Source organism: Rhyacophila brunnea, unplaced genomic scaffold (genome assembly GCF_057557595.1).
Source record: "Rhyacophila brunnea isolate RB1 unplaced genomic scaffold, BYU_Rbru_1.0 scaffold_12, whole genome shotgun sequence".
In the NCBI taxonomy this organism is placed as follows: domain Eukaryota; kingdom Metazoa; phylum Arthropoda; class Insecta; order Trichoptera; family Rhyacophilidae; genus Rhyacophila; species Rhyacophila brunnea.
The window spans coordinates 6,265,027-6,292,624 of record NW_028232774.1 but is presented as its reverse complement, the minus strand read 5'-3'; the positions used below and the strand labels follow the sequence as shown (position 1 = coordinate 6,292,624).

Below are 27,598 nucleotides of genomic sequence, written 5' to 3'. Positions count from 1 at the left end.
TAATCAGTAGAGAGAATTTTTTTATGAATAAGTTGAATCATTTCAGCAACACAATAATGTCATGAGGAAAATAATTCAATTCATTGAATTATATAATATAATATTTACATCAATATTTATATTAACAGGATTTTTAAGATCACAAAATCAGTGAAACTAAAAACACAATCATTGTAACATCCAATAATGTTGGCAGCGATAGAACTTGTGATATCTCAATTTTTTTTCGATTCTTGAGATTTTTTTCGCCTCCAAAATAATCTTTTCACTTTTAATGTTTAAAATGTTTTCAAGAACATGCCATTAAAGTATAGACTGTGATGTTAAACTACAAACAATGTAAAGTTAATAAGTTAATTGTTAACTTTCATTGTACAGTTTAGATACCTAAGAAATAAGTTTACGTTATTAGCTTCAGTATAAAACATATTTGTTGCGTCTTACAGTCTACGGAGTCTTTGAATCACTATGTGTTAGTTTTATCACTGTTATCTCGTTCTAAAATGTGTAGAGGGTGCTCTCATGACTACAATTAAGCTGTTCATCGTCTGCAGGAACATGTGTTCTCATCGAAGAAAGTTCCCGTGGTGCAGTTTTGGACATCGGCGCACCGGCAAGAACACGTATCAGAGTCCCAAAATCGTCCAGAATTATGGCACTTCTTTTCCAAATCTGGATCAGGACAAACGCATCTGCATTCTTGTTCAACGTATCTTTTTTGAATAGGGCAATCCTGAAAAAGTAATAAATAACTTTAAGCATTATCAATAGATAAAATTTGTCTTCATTTTTTAATCCTATTGATTCAAAATGAACCAATGAACGTCACAAAAAATTAAATACTAATAAGTACACGGCTGAAAATTAAAAGGGTACCGAGACTGTTATCAATAGATCGGTAAACCTATGTCCACCTTATGTTTGGGATTTAAAGTGACAAAACATGTTTAATTTGATTCTGAAATTAATATTTTTTGTAGGTCACCAATGTTAAAAAAGTTTCTCTTGAATTTGCATATGTGCCGCTAGTCTTGTTTTGATAAAAAAAAAGATGGTGGTGAGCCGTTTACATGAAAATTACCTCCTTTAATAATATCTGTTATGTTATGTTTTAAGAGAGAAGGAGGGGGGGATTGTCTTGCTTTTCGGTAAGCATCCTAGCAGGCTAAAGATTTAATAAACATACAAGTTCATAAGTGACCTTTTATTTTTCACATGGTTCTTCTCAAAGATATAAGGTGCAGCCTTCTGTCATGTACCTTATTAAAATTGCTGTAGCCGAGTCCTTGTTTTCCTTCTCCTTAATAATAATGTACAGTCGAACTTGGTTATTACGAGGAAGATGGGACCGACTGAATTTGCTCGTTAGAAGCATTACTCTTTATATCGTTGTATAACATTATTCGCACCACATTCTATTTAAGCATAGAACATAAAAAATCTGAAAACCATCATAAAAATCCCCGAAACAAACATGGCATTCATAAACTACAAAAGAAGTTGTTTATTGTAATGAAGTGCTGAGCCGCCGACGCTGGTAGGTACCTACTGATTTCACAAAGCTTGGATTTTTTACATGCAATTTCAACCATATGCGTGGATACATTTTCAATGTTGTCGGCGAAAACAACAATTAGGTACTTAGGCACTTAACTAGTGTCATAAACGTAATCCGATCCCGGCGGCATCAGTCTAGTGAACTGCCCGGGACACACAAACTGAAGCTTTTGGTCATAGGGAAAGCCAGGAATCCTAAGCCATTCAAGAATATCTGCCTCGCTGAACAACTGGTTGTGTCAAGTGATTTACTATTTAATATTTAGTTAATAAACTTAGTTCATAAATATGTATAATTTAGTAAATACTTGATTTTGATTATAAATAAAACCGTTATTTGCTAGTACAAATTTCTCAAAAAAACTATTTTTACGAAATACCTGTTTTAATTTTTACCATATTTTGTATGTATCCGCCGTTTTCAGTAATTGGACACTTGTCTGGTTTTTGGGGTGGCGAATTACTGAGAGAGTACTGTATGTCAAAAATTATTGCACACTTAATAAAATATGGTATGCTAATGTGATTTTTTTTAAATTCTCATGAGTTACGCACCTCTTTTTTCACGATGCAGAGGCATTTGCATTTGAGGTGCTCCTCAACTGTTACATTCAAGTATCCTTTGTAGGTAGCTCCGTTCGGTTTTTGTTTCAATTGCAGAATCTAAAAGTAATACGATAGATTTTTAATTACATACTGATACACGTATAAAGAAGAACAAGAAGAAGATATTATATAATCAGGACATTAATTTGGTTATTTAACACCATAACTTTTCATAAATGAATTAACTGATTGATAATTACTGTCACATTGATTTCCAGTTGTCAAAAAAATAATTTTTTTACAATACATGATCAGGGGCTGGGGACAAGATAAAATGTAGCAAATATAGAAATGTAACAGGCAACGAAGGTCCAAAATCTGAAGTGGAAATGTTCAACACTTAAGCCAAACGGCCATAACATGCTAATTATATCTAGTGGCCACCTGATGGGCAACGAACTGGTTGCGTTGGACGCAGTGAATGAGTTAACGACTGCACTTTATATATATGATAATATGCTTCAATTCATTTTCTTTGTTCATATAACAAACGTGTTTTTTTTTAAATTTTTGAAGTCTAGGTTTTGAGAGAAGTTTATTCCTCATTTTAAGGGTGATTGGTATGTTTTTGTTTATTTGAAGTCTGCACCCCTCACAGATGGATTTTGAGTAATATTCGAAGTTCCCCGATTTCTGTAGTATGATTCTCACACGATAAACTTAAAATTAAAATATCTTCATTCTCGTATGGAAGGAACATAAATAACTGTTAATGTGTATGGAAACATTCTTACTTGATAAGTGACCATCTTTGTTATTGACGGTTGGCAAGAGATGAGGTTGTGGTTGCAGCATCCTCCGCAGCGAGGGACTCTGGTACAGGTGGGCATGTGGAACGCCGTGGGATCCTGGATTCCCTCATAATCTAGTGGAACGACAGTCATATCTGGCATACATGGAGCACCTTTCGGAACTAAATGATAAATAAATTATTAGATATTATATTATTATAGTTTGATATTATGTGTTTATTCTTATTTAAGTAGTTCAAATTTAATGTACGAGGGTGGGTCAATAAGTCCTTAGAAAAGCCGATAGGTGGCGCGACTAGTACTGTAAGCGGTTTGTTTTCATGCAGCGGCACTACCGATTCAGTATGCTGCGAAGTTTCAATCAGATTGGTCGGGTTGTTGTGTGTTTCTCGTACATTTAAAAAAAAAAATTGCTTGTGGAAAATGGAAAAATGGAAAATGGAGAAAATTGAGTTTAGAGCTGTTATTAAACATTTTAATATAAAAGGGTTAACAGCAAAGGAAATAAAAAATGAGTTGGATTTAGTTCACGGCATATCTGCTCCTTCACTTGCAACTATTTATAACTGGTTAAATGAATTAAAACGTGGTCGTACATCAACAAAGGATGAACCACGCTCAGGACGTCCTGTAGAGGTGACTACACCAGAAATGATCAATAAAATCCACGATATGGTGTTAAGTGACCGAAGATTAAAGTTGAGTGAGATAATTGAGGTTACAGGGATCTCAAAAGGTAGCGTCATTTCTATTTTACATGACAAATTGGGCATGAAAAATATTTCTGTAAGATGGGTGCCGCGTTTGCTCACAGTCGACAATAAACGCAATAGGGTGGTGGCCTCTAAAGCCCTGTTGTCGCTCATGCAACGCAATCCGGATGAATTTTTTCGTCGCTTTCTGACTGTAGATGAAACATGGATACACCACTATATTCCCGAGACGAAAGAACAGTCAAAGCAGTGGATTGCGAAGGCAAACCATGTCCAAAGAAGGCGAAAACCGTAAAATCAGCTGGTAAGGTTATGGCTACTGTATTTTGGGATGCACGTGAAATTATTTTCGTTGACTATTTGGAAAAAGGAAAAACAATAACAGGGGATTATTATGCATCTTTATTGGACCAGCTAAAAAACAAAATTGAAGAAAAACGGCCTCATTTAAACAGGAAAAAAATCCTCTTTCATCAGGACAATGCCCGTGTTCACACATGTTTACGATCAATGGCTAAAATTGAAGAATTGAAGTTCGAATTGGTCGACCACCCACCGTATTCGCCAGATTTAGTCCCCAGTGACTTTTTCCTTTTCCCAAACTTAAAAAAATGGCTAAGTGGACAACGTTTTTTTTCAAATGAAGAAGTCATCGATCGGACAAATGCTTATTTTGAGGACCTTCCGAAAACTTATTTTTCTGACGGTTAAAAAAAAATTGAGAAACGTCTAACCAAGTGTATTGAGCTCCAAGGAGATTATGTTGAGAAATAAAAAAAAAATACAAAAATAAAAACTGTTTTAATGCTTTTTTCTAAGGAATTATTGACCCACCCTCGTACTTAGTAATGCACAATGAAATTTTACAGTTTAATAAATACCTAATCAACTCAGACATTTCCGTTTATAACTGAATTACTTAATGATTAATCCCAGAAAGGGTTATTCGATTTTCGGTTTTTTTTATTGGATTAGATAAGATTTTTCTACATCGAATGGCATTATTAACTCAAAACCTTGAAATTTTGAGTTGCTTCCCTATATAACTAGGGTATTGATATAATAAACCATTTCTTTTATTCAACGAATAATTCTCAAGATTTTGAGAATGTAACATTCCATATATTGAACATACATAACTTGAAAACACCTCAGATATACCCACTAAAAAATTGAAAAAAATAAGATGCTCGACAGGATTTGAACCCGTATAACCACTGGTATAGCGCCAACAGTGCATTAAACAATTATACTACGAGCCTTCTATCAAATTATGACAATTTAAACTAGTAGGTCATACATGAAATGCTTATAAATGCTTATATAAATATAAAAATTATATAAATTTTGTTGTTCGCTGATGACTTGAAACTCTTTTTGGAAGTTGTCACCTTGGACGATTGTCGTCAGCTCCAACTTGATATAGATAATATATTAAATTGGGGCAGGCGTAACAAACTAGAATTCAATATTGATAAATGCAATCTTTTATCGTTTACCAGAACCTCAAAAGTGTTGTTTTTCCAATACTCGATGCATGGCAGAGTTCTGTCACGAATATCATCTGTAAGGGATCTTGGCATTACGTTTGAGAGTGGACTGACATTTATTAGCCATATAGTTATACGGGTTCAAATTCCGTCGAGCATCATATTTTTTTCAAATATGATTTTTTCTGAGGTGTTTTCAAGTTATGTATGTAAAATATATATTTTAGATTGCACCCTCTATAGGGAGACAGTTGCCGCTGTGTACGATAAATTGATTTGGATAAATATGTCAGCCGAATTTTAATTGTACCTATTACCAGTTATATATTTCTTTGAGACTTTCATAGCTGTTTGTTACGGCATCCGTTTATTTATTAGAATGTGTGACTTATCATTATTTTTGAATATTCAAGCTGACACATGCTTAAGTAGGCCATGTTGGTAATTTACTCATAAATTCTAAGTAAAGACATTTCCAGGTATTAGATGGAGAACTGCGAAATAGACAGAGGAAATGTGACAGGACGTGCGGTGTAGGTGGTCAACCAAATAGTAGGTACATTCGTTTATCAAAATGAATAGGCAATAAATATTTCACTGTTTACTGCTTAGTGATAAGAATTTGTTAATTATTTATACATTTATATTTATTGACAAGTAATAACAAAGCTGGTAGGCAATAATAGGAAAATGTTTTATGTTTTATTTAAATCATTAATTCTTTTTTTTAACTTTTCCTCAAGAATTATAACATTATAAGTCTAATAATAGGAATTGTAGAATTGAGTTTAATTTTATTAGTTTCCCAATTTCTTGTTATACAGTCGAACTCGGTAATTACGATCTCGTACATAGCGAGATCTCGGATGTAATGAGGAAACATTCGTTGACATTTTGGTTTATGATTTTCTCCATACATTTATTCACTGTTATAACGAGCAGCTTATCGGATATACCGAGCTAAAATACTGTTAATGTGTCGATCATTTAAAAACATTTCAACCCTAAGCAATAAAATCCGATCGGACAGGATGCCGCCAGAGTCGGATTACGTTTATGACACTAGTTAAGTGTCTAAGTACCTACCTAATTGGTGTTTCGCCGACAATAATAAAAAAAAGTATCCATGCATATGGTTGAAAAATCCAAGGTTTGTGAAGTCCGTAGGTACCTACCAGTGTTCATTACAATAAACAACTTCTTTTGTAGTTTATGAATGCCATGATTGTTTCGGGGACAAATTCTAATTGTGTATTTTTGTTTGAATTGCGACTTTTTGAGTTATGTTACCGCTCATTTAAAAATACCTATTCTCTGATATAACGAGTAACGCTTATAATAAGCAAATTCAGTCAGTCCCATCTTCCTCGTAATAACCAAGTTTGACTGTATATCAACGCAGGCAAGTTTTGTCCTTGTAAACTACCTAATGAGAAACAATCTAAATACATGTTCTAAATAAGACATTGTTTTATCTGAAAAACTGTATGGGCGGAGAGATTGAAATGTCGGATACTAATAAGATCATATGGGCCTACACAGAGTGGAGGTTTGTATTGACAGATTATGTTTTTACGAGAAATGGATGTCAGCCGTTTGCTCAACCTATTAGGTGCATACTTTGACTCATACACAAATTGAAAAACAATATGTGTACTTTGCCAGACCCAGGATTCGAACATGGGACCCACGATGCTATAGGCTGACGCTTAAGCCGCGCGGCTATCATGGATGTAAAGATTTACATGCTTGTTTCAAAAAGAATTAGGTACCTACTCACTGTGACATTTAAGAAAGCTAAAAATTACCATGACATTATAACACGATAAGGCCACTGCCTATCACTATTCCTAATCTATTTTGGTTGACGGAGCCCTTGAATCAGTTAGCAATATCTCGGGGAGCCCTTATCTACCTTTCTGACACATATACAGTTCATAAAGTGGTTTTAAGTTTTACGGAAACCATGTATCCCAGGGTTCTGCGGAAATCACTTCAATGAGGCGTTACGCCGATGTGGCCACTTGTCGGTCGGTGTACCCAATGAATCAGAGGTCTAACGGAACGACAAGCTGGGTATTTCTTGACATTTCAGTGAGTCGTATGCATTTTGACGTAGCGAACATCCTATACAATTAGTACGAGAAATGAAGTCTGCAATGTGTACCGGTCATGACTCATGAGTAGTTTTATGAACGTCTGTGGTAGGCCTAAAAGTGTATTGACTGATTGGTTTCACCCTAAATAACATAATAATACAGATTGTCATGTCACATTTATAATTTTGACTAATTTTAGTTTACATCCAATTCAATGAGTTACAACATTGTTTTTTTATCCATTCCTAAATATTGCAGTAACCGTAAAGTAAATAAAGAAATGCTAGAAATTATCTTGGAATTAAAATACATCTTCTACAGTCAACTTTTAGTGAATTATTCTGAAAATGATATCCTATCAAAAATGTTGAAGAAAACTATCTTATATGAAATTGTAGCAAATAAAAGATGTCGGGTTAACTGACTCGCGAGGCTAATACTACAAGGTTCTAAGTGTTCGTCCGTGAGAAAACAAACCCAGCAATGAAGTACTATTCTAAGCTGCTTCATTGTTACTTTTGTTTCGCCAAGGACAAACACTCCACTCGCGGACTGTTTATGTTATCTCGATTAGGAAACCACAGAAGGCTCCGTCTGGCTGAAAAAAAAGGTTTCTTTAACATCATTGCATTTTATTGATGGCATATTGTTATTTTAGGATTAATAGCATGATAAAATTTGAAGCTTTTTTAGCATTTGTAGGAATAGATTACTCAGATATGGATGTAGATACAGCCTCCGCTTAGGTTTAGAAAATAATATTATATAAGTACTCACTAAGAGGCTTGGGGTTGTTTGATCCAAATCTGCCTGAAAATTAAAGTAACATATTAATTGTATTTTAGTAGAACACGTTTCTGGGTTTTTAAATACTATCAGTCATATAGAGAGAATACGTGATATTGTTACAGGCCAGGGTTTTTTTAAATCTTTTTACGTACGCGTGTCAAAATTTCCCAAATATTATTTTTCAACTGTCTGACGTGCCGAGCAGTTATGAGAAAAAATAGTTTTTAAAAATTCTATTAAAAAAATGATGATGTTCTAGATACCACTCACAGAATATAAGCACACATAACTTTATCACTTTTTTTAAATTACGTCATACATTTCGGTCCGCCAATTTTAAATCTATCTGTCAGAATTACTACTGCTAGCTTCACCAAGTTTTTGTTTCTTATTTGGTGCAGTCATTTTTTGTGGGTAGAAATGAAATTGTTTGTTAATGTATTAATTAGTTTGTTATTTATACACAAATTGACAACATAATTACTCTGATCAGATGAGGCATTCTCTCGCTACATAACAGTGGTCTCAAGCATTGTAAATCGATTAAAATTAGATGTTCGTGGTGTGGCATTCCCCGCCGCCTGATGAAGTTATTGCGATAATATTATATGTGACATATTAGGACCGACCTATGCAATTACATATTTAAATTAAACGTAATGCTTATTCTTGAAGAGTATTGGCCTGCTATTTTTTATACAATGTGATCGGTAATTTATTATTATTATATGTATATTTTTCTCTTCAAACGCGTGCCATACAAAATCATCTCGTGTGCCACTAGTGGCACGCATGCCATAGGTTGGCCACCCCTGTTATAGGCAATCTATAGGTATACTTAAAATAAAATGTAAATAAACTGACTCTGCAATAAGGAGAATCGCGCAAAATATTATTTAATATTTATATGTGTATTTCAAAATAAACAAATAATACATATTTGAAAGTGACATTCCTTATTTATTGTCATTTGAGAAAGTCAAACAGCTGATTATTGTCAAAGTTATTTTTAAAAACTTTTATCTATTAATACATATTACAAATACAAAAGAAACTAATGTGAAAGTATGCAAATTATTTGAGAGAATATGTGGGCCATTGCCGCCTTCAGGAAACGACTCCACAAAAGATATCTCTATTGCACTACCGTTAGGGATACTGTGTTTCTTTCTACACCATCGAAGTTTAGGTGTTCTATTAAATATAAGCATATTGGATGGTTGGGTGTCATACTTGAGACATTACCAGCACGGAGCAGTCGCTCCACATGTGAGCCGACGGAGGGCTCTTTGTACTAGTGGCGAAGGATTAAGATCCTACTTTGTCAGTCATACCTATTTTTTTTTAATTAAACTCAGACAACAATTTACAGATGGTGTTTGTTGGCTAGTTTATAAAATTCAATTAAACTCTGCGAAACCAAGCTATAATAGATAATAGTCAAAAAATACTAGTCTCTCTATAAAATATCTAAAATTATGCAATTAAATCACACATAACTTTGAATATTTTATAGATATAATAATATTTTTTTATCAATTATAGTTTGGTTTAGGCAGGGCACAATGGATTTAAAAAAAAAATGAACCAACAATATGTGCAATATGTATTCTTAATCCAACGAAAACAAATAAGTATGAATGAAAAAGAGTGCACAATTTTGTTGTATCGCCCAAAATATACCAAAACTATTATGGTTTGGTTGAGGCAGGGTTTAATTGATTTTTAAAAACTAACAAATACCATCTGTAAATTGTAGTCTTATTTCAATGAAAACAAATATGTATGACTGACAAAGTTTAGTGTGCACTATTTATGGCGGATATTAACAGCCTACCTCCACCCTTCGCTACTGCCCTGTACAATGCATATAGTTCATAGTTGTACGTTTCTTGCCACATACCGCCTTCATTCTATGCGGATCCATCATCATCGGCAGGCATATAAGGAGTGTTTATAACTAATTAAACCTAACCTAACATAACCTCAATGAATGATAATAATGTGGAATAGTATGAATAATTAATACAACATACTAGCAATAGATGCTCCGTTGATAGCAGACAGGTCATTGTAGATTTGCCGGGAGTTTTCAATATTTTGCTCCAAGAAATCATCGAAGTCGTTGGACTCGCTCAGTTTCCGCGCTAAATCCAGCGGCATCTGACAGGAAAATAAATAAGAAAATATTTTTAATAACATTTCATTAAGGATTGACAATAAACAAAATAATTTATTTGGAAAGAGTAGCTACCTACGGATCAATAACTATATTATTTATTATCATATCTACATATTAAAAAAATTCTAGAAAAATGTTGGACGAAGTGGGATTTGAATTTACATCTGTCACTATCCGGATGAGTGCTCTTATCCTATGACTCATGCGAATTATTTTTCAAATACCTACCGCCAACAAACATTAGCTGTGATCTACCACTCTCTCCCAATGTCATTGAACTTACATATTGTATTTGGCTGAGGACACTGAGTGTAAGGCCTAAGTGGCAGCGTTTTGTAACGCGGAGCGTGCATATTGTGGGCACTTGTTTAACATGCACGCCACATGCCCCGCTCTGCAAAGTGCTGCCACTGAGACCTTATACTGAATTGTTATAAATTAAGCAGCAGCTTTCACCATCACATAGAAATACTCAATTTACCAATCGTCCTGAAAATTATAAGTCTTCTTTGGGCACGCATTGCACTCATCGTCAAACTATTCTCCCACTATGCAAATAACCTATTGGGTGACGGTAAAGAGAACTTTGCCTCAGTTTAAAGCATGAATATTCACATCTTCTCTTTCTCTCACTCCTGCGCCAAGCCGTAAGCAATACGAATCAAGTGGTCTTCTTCGTCGTGTCGGATCTTCAATAGCTACAATGTGTCGCTCCAGAAGTTAGCGAAGGCAACACCATTTTCCTAGGCTTACAGGGCAAGCCTTGCTTGAAAATAGGTGTTCCATGCTTTGTATTTCAGCGCACACGCAGGTTTGGTCATTGGAGAACCCCCATTTTACCATGTTGTCTCGGGTGCACCCTACTATGGTTCTCAGTCTGTTTATGGCTTTCCATGTACAGTACCCGAGACTGACTCCGGGTGGGAGATGTACATTCAGTTGTGATTTCATTATTTTTAATGACCATTCCTAATGTCGATCGCGTTCAAGTCAGTTTAATTCATGAATTGGACGTGAACTCATGAATGTGTGAATCAATGTGTGTGGGAACGTTTGACACGAGAAATGCAAGAGTATGATAGATAATAATATTATTTATTCATTGATTCAATTCGGTTCCACATTATTATAGTTACACTGTTACACAGTCGGTAATACTAATTATTAAACATTAGTTGAAGTGCACATTCTTACCTATATATTAGTTAAGTACCTATTAATACTAAGATAATAATCACCTGTATAATATAATAAATAATTGCATATTGATCAACTATTATTTACTTACTTCTAACAAATTAATTATTACTTAGGTCAGTGGTTTCCAAACTTTACGTTACTACGCCTCCCTTTTAAAACAATCTAATCTTGGCGTCTTTTATTTCATTAAATAAATTTTTACACAAAGTGCTTTTTTTCTACTAAACGGGCTCGATATATGGATTTCATTGCATCTAATGCAGAAAATTCCGTTTCGCATAAATATGATGTTACGAATGGTAGCAGTACCTACCTACTTGCATTGCTTTTCATGACAAAGTATTATATTATTCTTGAGTTAGATTCAATCAAAATTGAACAAGGGTTTTGGTTTCCATATAGCCATTTTTATTAGTCAGGAAATACACTACCAATAATTATTATAAAATAAAATTCTACATGTGAATTATTATCAATCACATACACCACACAATCACATCAAATTGTATCACACAGACACATTTATTATGAAATGTTAATATCCTGTAACCAAAACAGCGATGCACTTTTTTTTAACTAATAGAACGAATTTGTGGTGTGTGTTTATCTCACTTAACTGGTCGATCCGCAACGCCGGCCCCCCAGGCTGGAGCCCTGTCAGCCCCCCTCGTGGGGGCCATGTACAATAGTATAGAAATGAGGTATAATAAAATTAGTCTCCATATCTTCATACAGGTTTGCAAACAACCTAACTCTTATAGGACTGTTTTTTATGTAGTTTATAACTAGCTGCCGTTTTATAAACTATGCACTTGCCACTTGCAAACTGCAAACCTGTGGCTACATTATTGTGTTAAACTCGACGCGCCTCCCCTTGCAACAGTCCGCGCCTCCCCAGGGAGGCGCTCCCACTAGTTTGGAAATCGCTGATTTAGGTACAGGGTTGCATAGCCAGATTTTATCATATGGCTAAAGGGGCTATAGACCTGGGTTCCCTAATTGGTCTCTGCCCCGGAGCTCAAAAATATAAATTTTAAAACACTTGTGTAGAAACCTTGAGGCAGATAAAACTGCTGATCCGATGCAAATAAGGTTCAAAAGCTTGGCGAAAATCGATATAATATATAATAATGCGATTGAAATCTTAAGACTTTTTTAAATACCTATGCCATCGGAAGAAATGTATACCTACTATGGACAAATTTGTATATCAAAACCACGGTAAGTAGCCTACGAAAATTAATCACTTAGAGCCAGTGGCGAAGGGTAGAGGCTAGGCTGTTAAGATCCGCCATAAATAGTGCACATTAAATTGTGTCTGTCATACGCTGTTTTCACTGAAATAATACTACAATAATTTACAGATGGTGTTGGTTAGTTTTTTAAATTCAATTGAACCCTACGAAAACTAAGCCATGATAGATAATAGTCAAAAAATACTAGTCTATCTATAAATATCTAAAATTATGCAATTAAATCATACATAACTTTGAATGTTTTATAGATGGAATATTATTTTTTGTTTGGTTAGACAGGGCTTAATGAATTTAAAAAAAATGAAACAACAATTAATTATGTGTAATATGTATTCTTGATCGATTCTTGATCTTGATTATAAATCGTTACGTACGTCTATTCCTTTGCGCATTTAATTCAACCGTGCAGTGTCCAATCCTCCCGACGGCCAATTGGGCCGGCGTCCAATTAGCGGTGGCCAATCGCCCGCGGCCAGTTCGCGGCGCCAAATCATCCCATTCCCGTATCATTAATCCAACGAAAACAAATATGTATGAATGAAAAAGTGTGCACAATTTTGTAGTATTATCCAAAATATACCAAAACTATTGTGGTTTGATTTAGACAGGGCTTAATTGATTTTTAAAAACTAACATATACCATCTGTAAATTATAGTCCTAGTTTAATAAAAACAAATACGCATGACATGACTGAAAAAGTTTAATGTGCACTATTTATGGCGGCTTAACAGCCTACCTTCACCCTTCGCCACTACCCAGAACATTCGTGGCCGAAAGATTTGCAACACTATACAGCACGAAAGCAAGAAGAATATAAAAATATTTAACGTTTGTAAATTACCGTTTTAGCCCAGGGCTCCTTTAATCGTAAATCTTCCCCTGCTTAGGTTCAAAAAATTATTAAACATCTCATTAGTAGGTATTATTATTATCTGGCGGTCATCTAAGAATTCGTCCGTATAACATACGGTAAATACTGGATTATTTGTTAGGTTAGGTCAGTGGTCGGCAAACTCATAGTCATTAGTCAACAGAGCCAAATATCAACAGTACAACGATTGAAATTTCTTTTGAGAGCCAAATTCCTTAAACACTATATAGGGAGGTACACTGTTAATTAGCTTAATAAACTTTAATTAAAGTATTAAGATTTCATACTTAAAATGATCTTATTTATTGATAAAAATTAAATTGTAAGTTAGGTATCTATAAAATTAAATCATGACAATGACTGACAAACATTTAATGTAAACAATGGCCTTGCATCTCCTTGAAAATTTTGGGTAAGTCAGATTTTTGTTTTTGTTTTTAATTTTAGGTACGATTCCAGGTTCTCATCAATAAGGTAACTTTTCAATTTACTCTTGATAAGGTTCATGCTTGAAAAAGTTTGTTAGCATGAATATGTAGAACCGAAAAAGGAAAGAACAGCAAACGCTATTTTTTTAAACTCATCATTATGAGTCAGACATACTATTACATGTGTTAAAAATCATCATGTCTCCCTTCTCCTGGTTTTTCAAAGCAGACCACTTGTGCTGTGAACTAAGTTCACATTTGTTTTTCTTCAATATTTCCATATCAGCACAAATACGGTAACTCTTATTTTTTTTAGAAAATCTGCTTCGGGATATCCAGAAAAGAATTCTCGAGATATCGGGAAATTGAATAAAAAAACTATAAAAATCCTAAAATCAGTGTAAAAACTGACAAATTCGAAAAAAATATGTTTTTTTATTATTTATGTAAAAGACAAACAAAATAGATGTAGGGAAACAAAAATAATTCAAAACATTACTTATTAAAATAGACTTTTAAAAAACACCGACTGACAATCGCGTACGCTTTTGAGACACAAAATTGCATGATGTTGCAAAAATTGCGCTCATTTTGAGTCGACGTTAGCTTCATTGTGTTAATGCTCCGATCAGTCTTTGAATCGTTTTGTGTTTTCTGTCCACTTTTTCCATATCGTGTTCAAAATCGTTTTTTCAATTAATATTTGATAATGAAGAAATTCCGAATCCCGAGAAAAAATTCACGGGATCCGGGATGTCCCGAAATGTTAAAAATTAAAATTCTCGAGATTCGGGATGGAAAATCTCGAAAATATCTCGAGAATTCCCGAAACCCAACTCTACTTGTACCTAAAGCACTCACAAAATACGTAATAAAAAACTGCCGAAATACAAGGGAAATACGGTAGAACATAATACCTATACAATATATTTAATAAAATTAGAAATACAGAACAACGTGTAATTATTTGATCTCGATATGCTATCCGATAAGAAAGCTCACGGCGAACCGTACTACGGTGAAATGTTATACGTACAATTTACATATTGTAACCTATTATAATACCTATCTAACGTTATAAATACAGTCGAACTTGGTTATTACGAGGAAGATGGGACCGACTGAATTTGCTCGTTATAAGCATTACTCGTTAGGTATACCGTTATAAAATATAACATTTTTCGCGCCACGTTCTATTTAAGCATAGAACATAAAAAATCTGAAAACCATCGTAAAACTCCCCGAAAAAGCATGGCATTCATAAATTACAAAGGAAGTTGTTTATTGTATGAGCCGCCGGTGCTGATAGGTACGTACTGACTTCACAAAGCATGGATTTTTACATGCAATTTCAACCATATGCGTGGATAATTTTTCAATGTTGTCGGCGAAAACACCAATTAGGTACTTAGGCACTTAACTAGTGTCATAAACGTAATCCGATCCCGGCGGCATCGGTCTAGTGAACTGCCTGGTCGGATTTTATTGCTTAGGGTCGAAAATGTTGTTTTTAAACGATCGACACATTAACAGTTTTGCTCGGTGTACCCGAGAAGTAGCTTGTTATAATAGTGAATAAATGTATGGAGAAAATCATATTATGCCGGGTCCACACTGGTAACATGTCGCGCGACAACATCGTTAAATTTTACGATAAATATGATAATTATCATACAAACATATTAAAGTCAACGAATGTTTCCTCATTACATCCGAGATCTCGCTATATCCGTGATTGTGATAACCGAGTTCGACTGTATATCGAATGTGTTTTTTGTGGTACCTAGGTAAGTACAAACGCAATAATAATTTTATATTTGAGTAACATGACGACAGTTCGTGTTAAAATTAACTAAGCCAAACCGCGAAGTAGAGATAAAAAAATAAGCCGGTGATTCAAAATTTTGTAGAAATGCAGTGTCAAAATATTTTTCGCGCGTCTCGAAATAATATCGGGATTTTGAATGACGTGATATTATATCCTTTCACCGCACTTACGGTGACGCTGATACGGGTTACGGTGATGTTGGTGAATGAAATTTGCGGGTTAAAATTTCTTACTTATTAACCCAAAAAGATGACGTGAATAATTTGTCTCATTACGCTAATTATTGCGTCACTATTATTAACAATTTACCTATTTAGTCCGATCTATTGTTTTTTCGACATTGATTATATTATAAAATATGTACCTACATATTATACTATATACAATTAATAACCAGAGGGTTAGAGCGGAGCTCTTGAGCAGGAGCACGGAGCAGTGGAGCAATGGGGTTTTACTCGGAGCAGGAGCTGAGCCGGAGCACCGAAAATTTATAGTGCTCCACTGCTCAGGATGTTTTTTTATTAATACATTTTCGTCATATAATCGGTATAATCCGATGAAAATATTATATTTGACACTTTGAAACACTGGGATTATTTGAAATATGACAGAAGAGGCAGAAAAAGAAATTGTCGGAAATTTTGTTTGATATAATTAATAATGAAAAGTACGAATAATAAACCTCATTTCAAAACTTCTTATTTTTTTTTAAAATTTAGCATTTATGTACATATAACACCTATTAAAACTTTTAACCCGGAGTGGAGCAGACCCTGGAGCGGAGCAACTAAAAAAAGGGTCTGCTCCAACGCTCTGCAAATAACTATAACTTGAGACGTGACCTTGGCGCTAGTGTCGCGATGGGGATATTGCTAGTATATTTCGAGCTATTGGTTCTCAAAATCTCCGCACATCAAGTTACAGTTGTCTGCATCTAGTTATCAATTAGCTTACTGATATTTTCGCTGGTTTCTTCTGCGCATATTATGAACCGAGAAAAGTTGTAAAGTAAGGAGAAAGTTCTTGGAGGAGACTAGGACAGAAAATCTGCTTATTTTGGCAAGCCGATCAAATCCTATTAGCCATCCCTGCTCTAGGGTGTAGGTATGTCAATATCACTGCATAATATTTGTTATTAACTACTTATCTTATAGGAATGTACAGGTAACTTTCAGTTCTACTATTTAATATAGCTACTGAGAAACGTTTTCAACAAGTTCATCTTCTAAAACTTCGCACATCTCCGCACGTTTTGACCTTTATATGTATGTGCTCTATAAATGGCAGAAAGTTGTCGCTCGTGGATTTAGTATATTTTTAGTAAAAATGATGCCCTGTATAGGTATTAAAATGGCCCCAACAAGAGAGGGGGCTGACAGGGCTCAGGAGGGGCCCGGCGTGGTGGGTCAGCCAGATAAGTGAGATAAACACACATCATAAATTAACCCTAATATTAATTATTTACTTCATATGTTCATTATCGTTTTAAAACATGTAGTTATGCGATGCACCGCATACTATCTCGCCGAACTAAAAGCACTATTTACAAGACACTTGTAAAGCCAGTGCTCACCTACGCATCGGAAACCTGGACATTAACTCTGCGAAGTGAACGAGCCCTGAACATTTTTGAAAGAAAAATTCTCCGCCGTATGTATGGACCGATCAGGGACGGCGCCAATTGGAGGAGAAGATATAATGCTGAGCTCTACGGACTGTACGAAGATTGCAGCGCAGTTCAATCAATTAAGATTGGGAGACTGCGATGGCTAGGTGCATGTGCACAGTATGAATGACAATGAACCGGCAAAGAGAGTGATGTCCAGCAATCTAATAGGGCGTAGAAGAAGAGGCAGGCCAAAGATTCGCTGGTTGGATGGAGCTGCCAGTGACTGCCGTATTCTGGGGGTACCGAATTGGAAAGTGGCTACACTGGATAGGGACAGGTGGAGGGAGCTGTTGGAGGAGGCCAAGACCCACACCGGGTTGAAGCGCCCCTGATGATGATGACGATGATGAGTTACGCAATGCAATTTTTGATGTGTGTCGGAACTCGATAATAATTCAATTAATTCAAGTGGATGTATTAAAAAAATACTAAAAATCGCTAAAAAAATACTAGATACCTACTCTTAATTTTACCTCGAACAGCATTATTTGGAAAACGTTACTGTAGAGCGCCATACTGCCTTTAATCTTAGCGATAGGTAGGGGGGCCTTTCAAAGATCCTGGCCTGGGGGCCCGGTTCAGGATGTGGGGGCCATGGGTATTATAATATACATATTAAGTGAAACTAACCTGCATCATCGGTGAAAATCTCGTCGTGACGTTGTATTTTTGCCTATTCCCTCTGGGAGCATGGTCGTGACGCCTTCCGCTCTGGATGTCGTGGAACACATCGGGAAAGACAACCGCGTCGTCGACGATGCTCGATCTTTGTGCACTCCGATGCCTTGATGATGTGAAGCACTCACCGAAACCGGTTAAGCCGAACACACACAACACTGTCACAGCCAGGGCCAGGAGTTTTGCCATTTTTACTATTTATTTGTTTTGCGTTAAGGTCTTTCAGCACTTTTCTTTTCTTATTGCAGTATGTATGTGTATTGTTTGTTCACAAAACCAGTTTTCAGTCGCACAGCGTAAGGTATTATTTTACTACCTGCTTGTTAGGTATGTATAATAATAATTATTGATTTCACGTGGCGTTCTGTCTTTGTTTACCTGCTCAACATGACAAAATCGATTAATATATTAAATAATATGATTCAATGCTGAATATCTTTATGGTATTGTATTGTACCTAAATAACTATGTTAGTATTTATATATAGAATCAAATCAAGTAATTATACCCTGGGCCGGATGTATTATTATAGGGGAAAAGGTACTATAAGCATAGACTATAGATACATTACTATAAGTCAGTAGCGAAGGGTGGAGGTAGACTGTTAAGATTCAACATAAATAGTGCACATTAAACTTTGTCGTCTTACATACCTATTTGTTTTAATTGAACTAAGACTACAATTTACAAATTTAATGGTGTTGGATAGTTTTAAAAAAATCAATTAAACCTTGCATAAACCAACCCATAACAGTTTTCGTATAATTTGAGCGATACGACAAAATTGTGCACACTTTTTCATTAATATGTACTTATTTGTTTTCGTTGGGTTAAGAATGTATATTATTACACATGTTGTTGGTTCATTTTTTTTTTAATTCATTAAGCCCTGCCTCAACCAAACTATAATAGATAAAAAATATAAGTCTATCCATAAAACATTCAAAGTTATGTATGATTTAATTGAATAATTTTAGATATTTTATAGATAGACGAGTATTTTTTGACCATTACCTATTATGGCTTGATCAGATAGGCAGGGTTTAATTGAATTTCAAAAACTAACCAACACCATCTGTAAATTGTAGTCTTATTTCAATGAAAATAAATACGTATGACTGACGGAGTTTAATGCGCACTATTTATGGCGGATCTTAACAGCCTACCACCACCCTTCGCCACGGCTATAAGCACATACCCCCGAATTTTGGATGGACGAACACGAAAAATAAATCAAAAAATCTTTAGTAAGTCAAGGAAGCCAGAGACGTCCCGTGGGGGGCAGGTCATGCGTTGCACAGCGGCAGCACATTATAAAGGGCGACTAATGAAGGAACGAATACAACTATTATAACCTTTGAGAGCAGTGGGAGTTTTCCATGAAGCAGACGATGCGATCGCTTTATTATAAAGCACATATCGACATCTTAGTTTATGAAAATAATCATAGCATAAAATAATAATCATGACAACATCGCTATTATTTTATTGCAATTCCCACTGTGATAAATATTGTCATGGCGGTTTACTGCACAGATTTTTTACAAGGGTGTCTCCAAACCTGTCATTGCCACAGGCCTACACGTACCTAAAACCACCGCTGTTCGAGAGTAGGTATACGGTAAAAGATTTTTGATGTATTTACTTAAGGCAGCCGAAAATAAATAATAATAAAATGTAAGAATCAAGGCCTGAACAAAAACGAACCATACCTAAGTGCGAATGAGAAAGCATTCGGCACGCTTATATCTCCGCAATATGCGTTAGAGTAAGATAAAATTTATACGGCAGAATTAAATATTTTTTGGAAACGTCGCCGGTAAATATTGATTTGAATGACTACATTCATTTACAAACTGCGAGCACGTGTTTCTGACATTTATTGTATTCGTGTTAAATATACAGTTAGTGGTAAGTAATTATTTTTAGTTATTTAGTAGAAAATAATATGTTTAACTAGGTTGTGTATAAATTTGGTAGCCGTACTGAGAAGCAACAGGTAGGTATAACGTTTCATAGTTAAAGGGCCGCTGAAGAGCTCGACATTCAAATATAATTCAGTATGAAAAGGACCTCGGCGTCGTAACTACGTTAATTTAAATCGATCTTTTCGCAAAAATCACTAATCATCGGAGATTTTATTTCAAGAAACATTATTATTATTACTGATATTGTCTGCCGCGCGGAGCATTATTATTATTTTATGAACACCTGCGAGATGAAGCCGATCAGAAAACAGGGCTGTCAAAATAATATTAAGCATTAATATTTTTAAAATGTTAATTTCATCATAGTTTTTAATCAAACCTGTGCAAGTACGTACTGATAACTTGGGTGGATTTTGTAGCAAACATACTATTGATATATATACGGGTATATTAGTATTATAACCCAATTCAAATTGAACATAGGTTGATACTCAAATACTATTATAGTATGTTTATGATTTCGAGAAAATAATACGATGGTATAATTAATCCATATCAATTATTTGAAAACATTACATTCGCACTTTGCAAAGATAACATCAAAATGTGTATATACTTATCTAAATGACGAATGACATGCATGAGTGAGCACGGCTGAAAGCTTGGAAATGTGTTTTTTTCTATTTCAAAATCTTTTAATTGTGTATTATTTTATAACAAATTCAATGCCAACTTCATATAACTAATAAAAAATACTGTTTGTTTCTACGAATAAAAAAAGACAGGAAGGAAGATGTGTACAAATCACGGCAATCAGAAAGGCCGGCAAATATGGCCGACAATGCGTGATACACAAACATAAAATACACAAAATTACAAACACATTCGAAGTTTGCCGCACACGTACAGACCACGTGATATTTGTTTACGCAAAATCGTCGCTTTTCAAAATGGCGAATTTGATTGCCAGATTTTACTGCGATGAATCAGTATGTTCCTTCTTGTCTTTTTTTATTCGTAGGTTTGTTTACTATGTACACCGAGAAATTTCCATTTATAAAATCGGAAACGAATTTTAAAGAAGAGTTTTGGAATAGGTATAATGCAACCAAAACTGGAAAAAATTCTATCATGGGTGTTGACTTCCTGAATTAGTTTTTTTTTTTTTTTTTTTTTTGTGATTTTACCGAGGCTTTGACTGCGACTCGCTGTCATATCGCCTCTTCTCTTCTAGAAGGGGATCCGTCGATCAGGTCCTCACTCCTATTCTGTTAAATAACTTTACAATTTTGCCTAACTCTTCCGTCTTACCCACCGCCAGGACACCCTTCAATTCGTCGACATTCTCATAGATATCTGCAATTCGCAGCTGTACTCTGTGAACTTCATATTTGGGGCATTGCAGTGCTATATGTACAATGTCCTCTAAAACATGACATTCATCGCAGAGCTGCGATTCGCTTCTTCCCATGAGGACATCAAATCTTTTGCCCATGGTGTGCCCTGTTCTTAGCCTCAGTATTAACTTAAGCTCATTCCTCGTCAAAGAAGACTCTACAAACCAGGGCACCTCTCGTGGTGTTGGTAGAATCGACTTACTCCATTTCCCCTTTTCTAATGATGCCCTATGGTGAAAATCTCCATTGAAGGCATAGATCTCCTCCTCTATTTTTCTTGGCGTCGATCTGGTCAAGGATGTGGTATGCTATGGTTTTACTGTTATGTGAGCGAGTTGCTGCGGCAAGATGTTGTAAAGCGCTTTTAGAGTCTGTTAAAATGACAGCGGATTGCGCCGAGAAATCATCGCTTAAAGTGTATTTAATTGCTTCGTTTATCGCGATGAGTTCCGTCGTCATTATTGGTATTGCTGGGTTTAGCTTCCAGCTCTTGTTTATACCTACTTCTGGTATCACAAGAGCTGCTCCTGCTCTATTCTGATCTTTGGATCCATCTGTATAAAGGTGGCTCCATCCTGCGTACCTCTCTGTCAGCATTTTTTCGACACGCTCTCTTCCTTTATCGGATACTATGCTCCGTTTTGGTTTGTCTATTCCTTTGACCTCTAGTTGGATAACAGAGCTGAGGTCGTAGGTACCAACTGGCCTCCTCAGCGAATACATACCTAGGCATTTTGTATTTAATACCTCCCAACTTTCTGTGGCTTTTAGGATTCCTACCAGTAGAGGGAGCTTTCTTTTCTCATAATATGTATTGCTTTCAACAAGCTCGTATAGGAGTTTCACCTTTGCCAATATGGGGTTATCTATTATAGATTTCCACTTCATCCATGTCTTGGTAGCCAGTGCCCATCTCCTGACATTCAGTGGAGGTACGCTGAGTTCCGCTTGGAGCACGTGAATGGGTGTTGTCCTGATAAATCCTCCACATATTCTTAATGCTTTGGACTGGCCTGAATTAGTTAACCCCAGGTCCATGCCACTACGTGAACCACAGTGGATATTAAGCCATTTCCACACTGGCAACAAGTTGCTGGCAACCTCATTAAATTTTACGATACTTACCATAATTGCTTAAGAAATTTTACGATAATCATCATAATTATCGTAAAATCTAACGAGGTTGCCAGCAACTTAACTTGTTGCCAGTGTGGACCCGGCATTAGATGCACAAAACTTAAATAATACATATTATAAATAAAAATTTAAAATTATAATTATTTATGATTTATGTCTTCGACAGCCCTGATGAAATAAATGTGAAATATGAGTCTGATCAGTCATAGAGCAAATTTATTGACACAAACAACTTTCACACGACCTTTTTATATTAACTAGTAGACCAGATATTATGGACAACATGTTAAAAAATCATATTTTCAATTCTCAAGGCCAATTCTGTAGAACGTCCTCTTAAGTTAATAATAATTATTAAAGTGAGGTTCTACTTTAGAGGCAGCACTTTCCCAGGTACATCACTGAAGTCTGGTAAAGTAGGTACTACTTGATGGTTAAAATATTATACATAAATAATAATAATAGTATGTATAATACATAATACTATGTATTATACAATATAATATGGTATATATTGAGTTTCTACATAGTTTCATCTTACACTTTTTCATTATGTATGTATTGTGTTCTAAGAGAATGCTAATTATAGTCTCTTAATTATTAATGACCTAGTCTTAAACTAAATATAATGAGTATAATGACTTTATGAGTATATCAAGTTTTCGATAAGTGCATATTAATAAGCGACGAACAAAAGTAGATAACTACCTATCAAGTTTATTAAAATAATTAATAATACATACGTATTATATAAGTAATCAATTTGTAGAATTGTTTTTTTTGTGCAAGTGTTTGCAATTATCATATATTTACTTAAATTGTATTTGAATAGGTAATCTACAATTTTTTTTATTTAAAAAAATAAATATCGATAATATTCGGTAGCGGTTTGATGTACGTGGATGTCTGAGGGGCTGACAGATTGCGAAATGTTTGAATTTGAAATAAACCGTCACTGAGTGTTAAAATACAACGATACTTAAGTACCTATGTCACTATATTTTTTATGGTTTGATTTTTTTACATTCAGATTGTGAAAATAAAATTTATATTCATATAAAATAATAATACTACATTAGTAATACCGTACTGTTGTACAAGTATCAATAATTGTACAAGTATCTAGCACTGGCGAATGGTGGAGGTAGGCTGTTAGGATTTAAGAGTTTTTAAAATTTAATTAAGCCCTTCGAAATCGAATTGTAATAGTTAAGGGCGATTATGGGCGATCCAGTTCACGCGTTTTCAGTCATATTTATATATTTTTTTAAGAATACATAGATAGTGTTAGTTAGTTTTTTTTAATTCATTAAACCCTGTCTAAATCAAACCATAATCGATAAAAAATATTCATCTATCCATAAAATACCTATGTAATATTATTATGTACGGTTTAATCATGGCATAAATTTAGATATTTTATAGATAAACGAATATTTTTTGACCTTTATGTACTATGGATCGGATTAGGCAGGGCTTAATTAAATTAAAAAAAACGAAAAAAACATTATCTACACATTTTATCTAGTCTTAGTTCAATAAAAACAAATAAATGTTTGACTGACATGTCAGCATACCCTCCACCCTTCGCCACTGGTATCTAGTTTCCAATTAGAATTGAGTGAGATTGAAATGTAAACAAATAATAATACAATAAATAAATTCAATTTATTGCCTATGGTTATGTTAAGTTTAAACTTTAAACGATTAGAAATCTGTTTAATTTGTACGGACAATAATCAAACAAGCACGCGCCATATTATTTTGATTTATTTCACTGAAATGTTTTCCTTATTATCATCGTTAATAAATATGTACCTATGTGTATATTTATTGTAGGTATTTAATAAACACGATTTAACATTGAGTTGTCACTTATAATAATACGCTAATGTATTGACAGTAGAATATAAAACAATAATTCCAAAAAAATATAACTTACAACTTATTATTTGCCACTGAAAATCTTAAACTGAAAGTATTAAAAGTAAAACAATAAACTGAAAAGATATAGATATGTATCTACGACTTTCGAACTCGCGTATTAATTTTGTATCACAGTTTAATATGTTCACACTACAAGTGCTAAAGAGATACTGAAAACTATTGATGCCGAAGAGCTGTAGTTATTTAATTTATTAATTTCATATTTACAAGTGACTCATGATAATTTATATTATAAATAATATCATGTGAATGAGCGACTGATGAATTGTGATCACTGATCAGTGTTGCCCATAATAATAAAAACTCTCCCCAAAATAAGCCGTGCATCGTATTTTTTGACGGAGGTTTGAATTATTCCCTATAGGACAATTTGGCACTGAGACAACTGGACGTTCGTGAATTATAGGTACATTAAAAATATGCATTAAATATGCACACGAAAATAATGATTTAATTGTGCATAATTATGTTTAAGTGCCATCGAGAAGAGAGTTCTTTTATTTTTATATAAAGCCTCAGCAAGATAATTCTCAACCCGTAATAAAAAAACATTATGTTAAGAGCAAAACGAATTAAAACTACTTAAGTAGGTAGTAGATAGAAACTGATTAAAATTCCACGTCTACTTTCTGTAAATCTGTAAAATCGTAACGAAGGTCTATTTATTGGACAGTGCGGCGCCCAGTTGTCCCATTCCCAAGACGACACATTACAAATAAAATTCTTGGCGGAAATATATTGAATTCCCTCGAAGAGGTTGTCGGTTTTTAAGCTCAAATGTTACGACCAAACAATTAATATAAACAAAAATTATAGTATTTCCACCAAAAATATAATACAGAAATGATAAATTATGGTGTGTTTTTGACGTACCTACTATATTTTATTGTACAGAATATAGCATGGCCCTAAGGAGGGAGGGGGGGCTGACAGGGCTCTAGCCTAGGGGCCCGGCGTGGCGAGTCAACTAGATAAGTGAGATAAACACATATTATCACAAATTTACTCTAACAGTAAAAAAAGTTTTACATTGTATATTGATACTTGACAAGTTCACAATTCAAATGGATGTATCAATATTATACAAAAAAACACTAAATATACACATTAATTTTACCACGTACACCATTTGGAAAACGCTAATGTAGAGCGTCACACTGCTTTTATCCTTAGAGATAGGTAGGGGGGTCCGCCAAAGATCCTAGCCTGGGCTCAGGATGTGCGGGCCATGTAATATAGTATGATAACAAACACTGTGTGATTTCTTGGTGGATGCACTTTTCTATCGTGGAGTTGCCAGTTTTCTATCGTAATGATTTTCCCCATAATTATTTTTTATACAACATTCTTATTGTTAAATTTGTTTAAAATTTCGATGCACCAATGCGGTCGGATGCACATTGACTATTTATTAGCCTAGTCCAAATTAAAATAGACCTATCTACACGTAAACAAAGGAACATTTTCTAAACACTATCCATAAAGATTTTTATTATACCTACACTTTATTTCTTAAAATATAGTTTTTATAAAAATTACCATATTTTTTGTATTGAATAAGTGAAACTGTAATGTAAACAATGGGGTATCGGAAGTAGCGACGCGTTATGTTGTTCTTATTAAAGCGCGTAAATTTTTACATTGTGGACTGTCCAAATTATTTTTAATTTGATAATTTACAGTATTTGCAGGTTTGGACGTGCATTGAGTTTTGAAAAAATGATTGTCAAACAAGAACTTCTTGTCTACGTGTTAAAACTGTGAACTAACTCTATCCCCCCCAGTTCAGCTATATGCACTTCTGTTGTCAAATGAGAAATGCCCCCAAATTTCTTATTTCATTTTACGCTCCCGTGGTGTATGGATCTATTAATTTACGTATTTTTAAGTTATTTACAATAAAAATATGTCTAAAACAATCAGGAGTGGTGTTAGAACTATATTAGTAAACTTTTGGTTTATTGCAAAGAAGAAAAGAAGTCGCATCTAAAGGAGAACTGATACAATATTTAAACACGCCTCTAGTATGCGTTGCTGCCATGACTCTGAGAAGTAGTCTTCTACGTGCAACTACAGCTACTTCCCGTTCTCGGCGATTAGCTGTTGTCGGACAGTACGTATATTTGTGTGGTGATAAAAGTTTAAAAACCATTGTATAGTTTGTATGCGAACATAATAATATATCTTAGTTTGAAGTAAGGATTACGGTACAAATGATTCGGCACTACAACTCAATGCGGGGCTTGGCTGTCGCCATTCTTCTCTGTCCACCGTTTTAACCTCAGAGATGTTGTTTATCTCTACACAGTTCAACCACCGCCTCCTCCGCCACCTTTTCCTTTATGATCTGTTGAAGAGGAGCTTCTTAGTTGGGTGTCTTCCATTTTTTGATTTTGACTATTTTTAGGGTTTTAGTATGAAGGACACGAAATATGAGGGTTTATCAAAGCTATATCCGCAAAAGTCGTTTGTCTTTACTGCTTTATATTGTACCATAGATAATTTAAGATCAAAAATCGTGTGATGTCATATGTGGACGGAATTTGAAATAACACCTAGACTGCGAAAATTATAACTTGAAGTGTCATGGCCGCCGTGCCGTCGTGGTGCTGCGATATATTTTGTAAAGATTGCCAGTATTAAGAGACTTTTCCCCCTACTTTGGTTGAGAATGTGAATATAGAGTACAATACTAGACGACAATATTTTTCCAATCTGTCAGGATATTTTTAATTATATGGTAACACTGAAATGTCAAAGAATACCTGTAATTGCATCTACTCTATCATCATCGACTTTATTTATAGGCCCAGTGAGCTCATTTTGTTTATTTATCTATTTTATATATCTAGTTATCTATTTTTCTTTGCAGTATGTTATATAACACGATTTATAATCCTCCTGCTATCGCTTTTCAACACTTTTTGCATTATTAATACGTTTAAACACTTTACATGAGCACGCACAAATGATTGCAGGGCGAGGAGAACGAAGGGGAAAGGGCTCTAGGGAGGATTGTAGTTCCCAAAACGGCCACGCTTCACGTTATACTTGCCGCAGTCTAGGTTGC

General features: G+C 34.7%; 2 protein-coding genes across 2 annotated transcripts in view; both read right to left on the bottom strand.

Annotated features, from left to right (window-relative positions):
- Window positions 1-27,598, bottom strand: part of LOC147077707 (cathepsin O-like) — a 129,061-nt gene that overhangs the window by 7,950 nt on the left and 93,513 nt on the right. The window lies entirely within an intron of this gene.
- On the bottom strand, window positions 136-24,780 carry LOC147077711 (vascular endothelial growth factor A-A-like). Its single transcript, XM_085960689.1, has 7 exons — window positions 24,524-24,780; window positions 18,072-18,497; window positions 10,043-10,169; window positions 7,995-8,027; window positions 2,898-3,076; window positions 2,113-2,220; window positions 136-733 (listed from the first exon to the last, which is right to left on the bottom strand). The coding sequence occupies exons 2-7, from the start codon at window positions 18,306-18,308 to the stop codon at window positions 542-544; spliced, it is 876 nt and encodes a 291-aa protein (XP_085816815.1). The 5' UTR covers window positions 18,309-18,497; window positions 24,524-24,780; the 3' UTR covers window positions 136-541.